The sequence below is a fragment of the Synchiropus splendidus genome, chromosome 7 (genome assembly GCF_027744825.2).
Source record: "Synchiropus splendidus isolate RoL2022-P1 chromosome 7, RoL_Sspl_1.0, whole genome shotgun sequence".
NCBI classification, from domain to species: Eukaryota; Metazoa; Chordata; class Actinopteri; order Syngnathiformes; family Callionymidae; genus Synchiropus; species Synchiropus splendidus.
Genome location: NC_071340.1, coordinates 5,562,435 through 5,572,190, shown reverse-complemented (window position 1 = coordinate 5,572,190; position 9,756 = coordinate 5,562,435). Strand labels below are relative to the sequence as shown.

At 44.2% G+C, this 9,756-nt stretch overlaps 1 protein-coding gene across 1 annotated transcript; it reads right to left on the bottom strand.

The window, feature by feature from the left end:
- Positions 1–5,961: 5,961 nt before the first annotated feature.
- On the bottom strand, positions 5,962–9,284 carry tal2 (T-cell acute lymphocytic leukemia 2). Its single transcript, XM_053871086.1, has 2 exons — positions 8,978–9,284; positions 5,962–7,200 (listed from the first exon to the last, which is right to left on the bottom strand). The coding sequence occupies exons 1-2, from the start codon at positions 9,129–9,131 to the stop codon at positions 6,860–6,862; spliced, it is 495 nt and encodes a 164-aa protein (XP_053727061.1). The 5' UTR covers positions 9,132–9,284; the 3' UTR covers positions 5,962–6,859.
- Between the last annotated feature and the right edge of the window lie 472 nt (positions 9,285–9,756).

Genomic DNA, 9,756 nt, shown 5'->3' with positions numbered 1-9,756 from the left:
TGACAAAGGTCAGTCTGGAGTTAGGGGAGGTGGGGGTGGTTCTTGCTGCCTCAGTTATGCCAGTTGTAAAAGCAGTTTTGAGTCTTTTTCCTCATTTGTACTATTAACGCCCCCCACACTGACTGCTGCTCCACTCCTCCCCCCACCCTACACCCATTCCTTCTTTTTCTTTAATGTGAAGTATGAGTCAGAATGACTCCAAAACATGACAACAGTCTCATTTAAGCTCTCTGATCATGTTGTGCATTAAGTAGCCAGCGACAGGAGACAGCCACAAGTACGCGCTGAAGATCCGGCTCAGACAGAGATGGTCCGGCCCTGCTGGTTCGTTCAGATGGTAAGTAACGGCTGACATCTCAACATGACTGCTGTCGGAGATGTCAGCGATAACACTGTGGCTGTTTCAAATCTCCCCCTGGCTACTTAGTCCCTTCATTAACATTGTAAATTCCCATTGATGCTTGGATTCAAGAGAGTCAGGAAAAACAAAAGCATTTGAATATTGGACTCAGAATTGTCACAGGCCTTTAAAAGCCGTTGTGTTTCAACATTGGCAGAGTTTTTTTGTTTTTGTAAACAGGACACACTGGATCGTAAACGTGTTGCTTGCTTCCAAGGTTGTCCGTCTTTGCCTTCCAACATTCCTTCCATCTCATTTGCTCTCTCTCTCTACCGCAGGAAGAGGGTTACAGCGTGTTGCGTTTTGAAGTAGATATTTGCATAATCAGATTAGGTTGGGTGATTGTCAGTGGGCTCCCCCATCAGAGGGTGCTCCAGAGAGGAGAGGATGCTGTCCAGCGCAACAATAGAGGGCTCCCCTCCTCTCCCACTGTCCCAGCAGCCTGCACCTGCATCCCACAAACCCCGGCTGCAGGTCGGCCCACCATTGCAGCCCGGGAGAGTGAGAGGGGGGCATGGACGAGAGCTAGGGGGAGGGGGTGACCTGAGATATTTAAACATGCAGTGTGAATTGGCTTTAAGGGGATAAAGAGCTCAGGGCCTATCGGTTGGCACCCAATTCCAGAAATTCTTTTTCAGCTGCGCATCAGCTGGGAGAGCGAGGGGCTGCCTGCACTCATCTGGCCCATTGTGATAACAGCTTCAGACAGAGTGTGAGATGCTGATAAGGAAATGTGCTCTCAATAGACTAATACCCACATATTGGGGAGAGATCCCAGTCTGTATGTGTGTATCATTAACCAAGCACACGCTAGAGGAAAAGAGATTTAGTTTCAGTTCACTCCGAGTAGTGTGGTGTTGCAGTGCTCTAACTTTCATTCTGTGAACAAGCTGTATCAGCAGAAAACTGCTGTTTGAAGCTGAGTGGTGCCTCAACACATGACGGAGACTGTAACGTCGCCCTCAAACATGGGCAGTGTGTTTCATGGTACATTCAGTGTGGAGAAGGTCCTTTCTTGAGGAGGAGTTACTGTGCAGTATATACACTTAAAAAAAAACACAAGACTGGGTTGGACATAGCTGAAAATAAGTGTGTTGGATAAGAGCCAAAGAGTCAAAATGTGTTTTAAGCTTTTTAAAATGGACAGTGATGGTTGTGCTACTGCTCAGCATCTCTGCTTATTACTGCACCCATCAAGCTCAGTGAGTGAAGTTGAGCTTGCTGACAGCACTCTCAACTCCATAATGAGAGACACCTGAACCTGTCTGGGAAAAGAAAATAGAAAAAAGGGACAGTAGACCTGTTCTTCTCTATGCTCCTTTTCAATCCCTCAGATCAAGTGGGTGATTTGTGGGTGACATTTGCATTGTTGCTTGTTTCAGATCTCTGATTTCCCTCTGTGGGTTGGAACAATGACTATAATATTACATTATTACAGCTGAACGCGTTTCCATTGTTGTCTTAAGGAAGGCAACAGACAACGGAATTTTAGAGAGGAACTCTCTTTACGAAAGGTTGTTGTTGATCCAGTATGACGCGCAGATATCGGCCCTACAGCAAGATGATTTCAGGACATCATCTGTCGCTGCGGTGTTTTCCTGAGCAGAATAAAAAGCAAAGACCATCAGTCACTGTTGCACGGTATCTTGTAGGCAAAGAAACTGGACAACATTAATGTAAGGATCATGATTCAGAGGGACATCAGAAAGAGTAACATTCTTTGTTTCACCGAATGACGGCTGCCATACCAGACACGCAGTGACAACCACAGACTTTTTTTCTCTGCCACTTGGACAGGACAGTGGACTCAAAGTTGGAGCTGTCTGTTTAATAACAAATCAGAAGTGGCTTAGCAAGGCAGTAGGAACTCAGACTTAGAATCAAATGGGACGTGATACTGCAACTTAAGTGAGTGAGAACACCACCATCGGGCAGTGGGCTGCTGCCTGTTGAACTGGCACCAGAGAACAAACATCAAGTGCAGTCAGAATCTTCAAACCTCAGTACTAATTTGGAACGTTAAAGAAATAACAAATGAATGATAAAGAAATAAACATTAAAGATTGACCGCTCAACTGTGACCTAGATGACTGATGAATCGTCCTGAGCCAAACCCAATCGTAGCTGGAACTGAGATGCACCTAGGGACAGTGAGGGAGAGCCACACTGCTACCTCCACCACAAACTGCATTGTAAGACAAACCATTCCGTCGGGCCTGATGTGGAGGAAAGACTAAGAAGAACATGTCAGAAACTAAAAAAATGGTGGCCAGAGCAGCAGCTGTGCTTTGGTGGAGTCAAACAAAGACTACCGGCTTTGCACCAACAAAAATACAGGAAGCATAGCAGCCAAAATGCTCTTCAGGGTGCTTGGTACCTGAGGTACCGGGTGGGTGGTACCGACTTTCCTTTCAATGTCTGCTGATCAGACCCAACAGCACACTGTGCAAACACTGGCAAATGGGGTGGCTACAGTATGGGGTAGCTGACGATGGGTGGATAACTGAACTGAAGCCATAGCAGACAGAAGAGCCTCAGACACTGAACTTCGGGATTTAGTTTGGTCTGTAACCCTAACTAGGTTGAGTCAGCGATGAATGTTGGATGACTTCCCTACTGATCTGAATTTGTGCCTAAGTGCAACGGCTCTCTCACGGACGCTGCAGAACCGGTTGACACACTGGTCGCGACAGCTCCCAGGTCTGATTCAACACTTGGGAAGACGTGGAGATCTGCGTGATCTCCACCCCCAACTGAGTCAGTGGTAACAACAAATGGGTCATTGTCACTCGAGTAGCTGTCATGTCTTACTGTTGCCAGTGATGCATAAGGGGGTTCAACATGGACTGCCACCTTCAACATATTTCTGTGAACAATCTTCCCTCCCCTGCAACGGTGCGTACAACTTACAACAAGCCCCACAAATCTTAAATCCTATGGTGCAGAAACAATGACAAGTAGTCTGACAGCACAACTTTCACTGAGATCTATTCAGGCCTTACCAGCAATTTCCATATGTGCCATGGCAATCTTCAATGTTTTTGACCTAGTTTTTGACTTAGAGAGAAAAAAGGTTCATCTTTCAGCAGCTGTACTTGTTCTGAATGTGCTTTATAATAGTAATCATTTAAATAAGTATAAAAATGCACTTAAATTCACTGTGTGTCTTCATGAGAGAACATGTTTAATTTTACAATCTTGGTCCAGTCAGTTAGAACCCTGTATATCATTGGTGAAGGGGGTAAAGTTTGGGTAGAATCAGTCATTCAATTTTTTAATATACGACTAGTTACTAGTTAGTGATTGCAGTGCATTCAGTTAAGCACACAGTTATAGCCAGAGACCGCATACTAAGTACTAAGATCTCTGGTGATGTGATTTTTCCTTACTGTCATAACATTTATACCATGGTTATTATCTGACATTGAGGCTTACAGGTCCCACAGCATGCTGAGTGGACATTTGCATGTTGTCTTCAACACCATTTTCTGCATGTGTAGCAGGGCCTGCGTCCGTCTTGTCATATGCACTTCATAATTTACAGATCAAGCTCTGCCTGCACAGAGTTGGAACACCTCTACACATCCCAAAATCAGGCTTGACTCCAGCAAGTATTCCAACCCCTCAGGTCAGGACGACACCTCTGCGGTTACCCAGTGGGAAATATGGCCATGTGACCTGCCATTACAAAGAGAACAGGCCAAGACAGATTTGTTTCAGTCATTTTTATTGTCCGCTTTATGGATAGCACCTGTAAAAAAAAGTGTTTCTTGTGTATCCTTCCCATTTATGGGTCGTATCACTGTTTCATGCAGCTGGAGAGACTTTTGTTTCCCTTCACAGTCTTGTTTGTACAAAGATGAAACAGCTGCATTCAGACACACAATATGCTGTGTTTAGTGTTGTCTACAAAGAGTCACCTGTCTCTTCCCACAGGCTGGTCTGGTTAGGGTTTAGTCCAGAGCGCGCCCATCTGCCCTCTGCTACGTTTACACACCATTAGGAGTTCAATTGCTGTTGCTGCCTTGCTGTTTGCTCTTCTGCTCAGGAGCAGCGCGGCACTACAATAGATGATTATCCTGGTGGGTGACCGCATCGTAAACGTAACAAACAAGTTGAACATTTGTCCTTCTGACCCATGATCGTAGCAGTTAACCAATCAATAATGCAATAAAACACAATATTATTAACAGCCTACGCTCCTCAGACACCAAATGTCATACATTATACACCATACACCATAACTGCTTGAAGGGGTCGCAAGTATTTTTTGTGGGACTAACATAATGCCAGTGGCCTAGCGTGAAGAACGTGCTCTTAGTGAACAAATGTGTTTGAGCCTTCATTCATGAGGTGGATGTTACAGGCGTGCTTCAGCAGGTGCCTTCTGTGATGTACAGAGTCCATTGAAGTGTGATAGGGGTTAGTGTTGTGTCAGTCCAGATTACACAACACATAACATAATCTATGTGTTGTCTATATATATATATATATATATATATATATATATATATATATATATATATATATATATATATATATATATATATATATACATATATATAAAACATACGTTCATATATGTTTTGAATGTACGTCCCATATATATATATATATATATATATATATATATATATAGAGAGAGAGAGAGAGAGAGAGAGAGAGAGAGAGAGAGAGAGAGAGAGAGAGAGAGAGAGAGAGAGAGAGGGAGAGAGAGGTTGCTCTCTTTTGTGAGACCAAGTGGACAGTGTTTGACACCGGGGCAACCTCTGGGTCAGAAGTTAAGCTGCCTCTTTTTGCACTCGCTGCTCTGTCCGCAGAGGTCAGACCCAGCTCCACATGGTCATCACATGAATGCTAGTTGAATGTCCGCTGGCTTCTTGACCACGAACAAAGAGAAGTGGCAGGTCCTCTTAACTCCTGCTCAGCTCAGTCCTTGTCCTTGCCCTAAGCGTAAGTCTTCTTCTCTGATAGTGTAGCACACAAACTGCCAATGTCTGCTCTAGTACATGAGGACCTGCCAGTGACACTCACATATGGAGAAACTGCCAGTGTTGTTCTTCCCTAAGTTTCACAAGCTAATCTCTGACATTTGCATGAGTTACTGGCCTACTGACAGGTTACTTTCTGCAAACAATACTTTTGGTCATCTAATGGTCTGGGTGGCACTGGAGCCACACCATTGTAAGTCCACCTAGGTTCCAACCATTTCCATCTCTATATGATCAAACTTCATTTGGCCTAATTCAAGATGCCACAGAACTGGATTCATCTGAAAATTCGCTGCCCGTCTCCTCATCAGGAGTTGCCGTAGTGAATTATCCAAACTTGTCTTGATGTTCTTCTTGTGCTCACTGGGTTTTGGTTCAAGACTGTTCTGATGTCATGTCCCTAACCGATCCTCATGTTGGCTGTCACACGTGAAGCATGGAGGCGGGAGGAAGGTCTGATGTGGTTTTATCTGATGTCACCAGTCGACAGACGACACAAGAAAAGCCAGAGTAGTAGTTTTAACCATCCCTTTATTAAATAAATAGTTTAAATAAATAACTGTTTTATTCACAAGCAAAATAACTTAGAGAGGTACCAGGAGAATCTCGCCATAGGGAACAACCACCTTCTTTGGCTCTGATGTGACAATTCCAGGGAGACGACTGAATGAGGTCATGATCTGTCATTGACTTTTGAGCTTTCATATGGTGAGCTGAACCAACATTCACCCAAACTTCAATTTAGACTCTCACGAGCATCCCAAGCCAATAGTGTACTCATCTTACTGGCAGTCATTCTGATATGCACAGGGTTAGTTTCCGACAAGTCAAATGAATGTTGATGGACATCCATGTCCGACTTGGAGGAAGGACATGAAAGTCACACTGAATCAAACCTGGATTGATGACGGTTCATTGTGGAGGTTTGAGCCAGTCTCAGGATGGGCAAACCATTTTCTGTGGCAAATTTGGGAAGTGGCTCTACACAGTCTTCCGTCATGAGGACTATGGTGAAGCCAGAGCAGAGCCAGCAGAGACTGAGCGTTCTTCGAGATATAAGCTGAGCCAGCCAAGAGAGACTCCTCCAGAAGACGCTCGGAATGTTACCTTCAGATCAATAAATTAATCTTGTTTTAGTGAGAAGACTAGAACCAAGGCCAATTGACTTGGTGATTTATAAACACTGATGAACAAGTCATCTCTCACCTCGAGCAAACACAAAAGTGCTGACAGCTACCCAGCGAGGCCTTGTCACATCACTTATTCCCTCAGCACTTGTCCGCAGAGAGCATCTTACTGCCAAAACTTATAGATCTCTCCAAACAAGGATTACGAACATGGCGGTACATCCATGCAGAACACAACTGCTGGCAATGTCAACATCAGGACTCCAGGTTTCTTCCGCAAGCATCCCAATGTTCTCTGTGAAGATGCCATGAGAGACAATTGAAGACCAAAATGGTTGCATCTACCAGGCCTCCGAGCTCTCGCAGCTGGAGCCTGGCGAAGTGGCCTCTGTGTCACTGTTCCAGAGGTGCGTTGTTGGGTTGAGTTGCTCCATGTTGCCTCGCAGGAGGTTCAGCAGCGCTGTTTGGGAGTGGCCAACCGGCTGTCTGGTCTGAGTCTCTAGCAGCTGCACCAGGAAGTTGATATAACGCATGGCCTGACGTAGGATCTCGTTCTTGCTCAGCTTCTTATCTGGAGGATGAGTCGGGATCAGCTTACGCAGCTCGGCAAAGGCGTTGTTGACGTTGTGCTGCCGCCAGCGCTCCCTGGTGTTGGTAAACACCTTCCTGGTCATGATGGGAACTGTAGGAAGGGAGAAAGTTTTGTTTATCACATCAAGAAGAACTGACGTGAACTGTAGAGAGCATTGCAACGGTCAGTCCACAGTTGTCCTCAGCAATGGAATGAGACCGCTAAAACCAAATTTCCAATAAGGTGGGAGACTGAGCTTGTCAAATAACCTGGGGCTCACCCAAAACACTATGACAAAGTTGACAATGAATCACAGGATAAAACGTTTATTTCATCTCCTCCCTTCCCTTGACATGTATTTCCATGAACATTTCCATCACATACTTTACATCACTGATGGTACCTCACATGTATCATTTGTCTCATTCCCTCTGAAGAACAGCTCCGACCATTTGGAGCCCTTATGCCCACTTTTCCCTATTTTCTTGGACAGTGGTTATGTGTTACCAAGTGCAATGCTCTTTTTCTTGTCCAGCACAGATTAGATGTCACTACATATAGTTTCCTCTGGCGTCTGTGTCATGTTCTTTATATTATTATACTACTATATTTGCTGCTGATTTTGAAGTCTCTTCTCGAGAGTAGTCTTGGGGTTTTTGTGTCAGAAAACCTTCACAGTACTTTGTTTTTCATTTTCTTTGTCAGTGAGTTCCACATTTTCACTCCGACTACTGGAGTGTACATTTGCCTCAGTGTGGTTCTAGCATACGGTTCCTCTCCTTCTCTGCTCCTCTCCATCAGGAGTCAAATTTGACACATTTCTGACTCCAAACTGTGAACTAGCAGTGCTTGTTGCTCTACTAGCTCCGGTAATTTCAGTACTTTGTAAATTAGTATTACACTTCAGTGGTCTTGTGTTACTTTGTTATTTTGTAGTACAGTGTTCTCAACAGTCTCTCATTCAAGTTGTGCTTGCGTTATTATTAATATTGTCATTCTGCTGTTTTGCGCTGCTTCCATATGAGTTTTGTACCCAGTCTAAACTATTTCAATTAAGTATTAAGCACATTGTATTGTCTGCATTATGATTTGAAGAAGAAGAAGATAAAAACAAAACATTATTTTTTCAACATTCAGGGAGAGTCAGATTGTGTCAAGCCATTCGTTTTAAGCATTTCAAGACTGTGAATGTTTTTAGAACCCCTCCCTCTAAATGCGGTAATTTCGAGGGCTGATTCAGTTCTCTGGTCCAATGTTACATCTTTGTTTTGAACATACGTCCCAATCCTTTCCCTAACTACTTGAAGCACAAACATACATAGGTTTTCTAATCCTTCTTTGAATTCCTCTCCATCTGCACTGCAAGTATTTTGGTTTTGGTACACTAAATTTGTATTTGAATACATTGTCAGCCAACTACAGATTTTAAGCGGGTCATTTCCAGGCTGACTTCAGCCACCAGACATGAAGTTAGACACACACATTTAACAATTACGATTTTACAGCTCTCTGCCTCGACACTGCAAACTTGCAATCTCCTCAATCTTGAAATGTTCTCAAGAGCCCTGAAGCCACCTTCTGATCTACCAGAGGTGTTGAAATGAAGCTATCAGAATGGCATCCACCCTCAGGAGCCCCAGCTCTGTTTTCTTACTTATGAGTTGTCATATGAACCCCTTCTCTGATTTCATCTAACAATTTGTCATGGAATGCATTCAATATGCATATATGTATGAATTATAGCAATTGTGATCAGTAGTGATATGATCAATATTCATCATGTTACATTACTCTAGAGAATGTGGAGGACAGCAGAAAGGTCCAAAAGATGTAAGACACACAGGCGTAAACATGTCACAAGAACATCAATAAATGGTTAGTTTCTCACCAGATTCTTCTGTGAGTGTTGGGAAACGGTCCTTGTCGTCAGTAATGTGCGCAGAGCTGCGGCAGGCTGAGACCAGTCCACATCCTTGCTGAGCTCCTGAGTGAGAGAGAGCTAGAGAAAGGGCGAGATGGGGGGGCGACGGATCACAGCCCATATTTTATAGCAGGTTCAGCCCTTTTGTGTGACGTGGAGTCATTGTTGCGATACAGACACAGCCACCTGCACGCAAACACACACGCACACTTCAGTTTCCATGTGTGTTTAAAATGACCTCCGCTGGACGTTTCAGGACTCCACAGTGCAGGAAGTGACTTTAGCATCTGTTAAACTGACCTCCCTCTGATACAGATACGGACAACATCCTATGTATGACATGGTGTGGAACCGGACCTGAATGGACCACAGAAAGTGATTGTAGTATAACCAGATTGACAGATGAACAAAGTGTATTTTGTGGCGATGACGGTAATCTTGTTGAGGAGCCACACATAAATTACAGGGGCGTTGTCAAGACCCCCACCTCCCCAAATGTTCACCAAAAGTCTAGTTTGGCCGATTCTCACTGTTTCTCTTTCACACCCTTCAAGTGTCGATTCAAAGACGCAGCATTCCATAAAAAACTCTGTGTGGAGAAAGAATTTACATAATCCGATTAGGATTAACCCCCAGGGTTGAAGGATGAAGGGTGGGGACTCCAGCTGGAGGACGAGCGCCAAGGCCCGAATGGTCAGTGGACACCAAACGTGGGGTTGAACCAGACATGAGAATTACTTCATGAT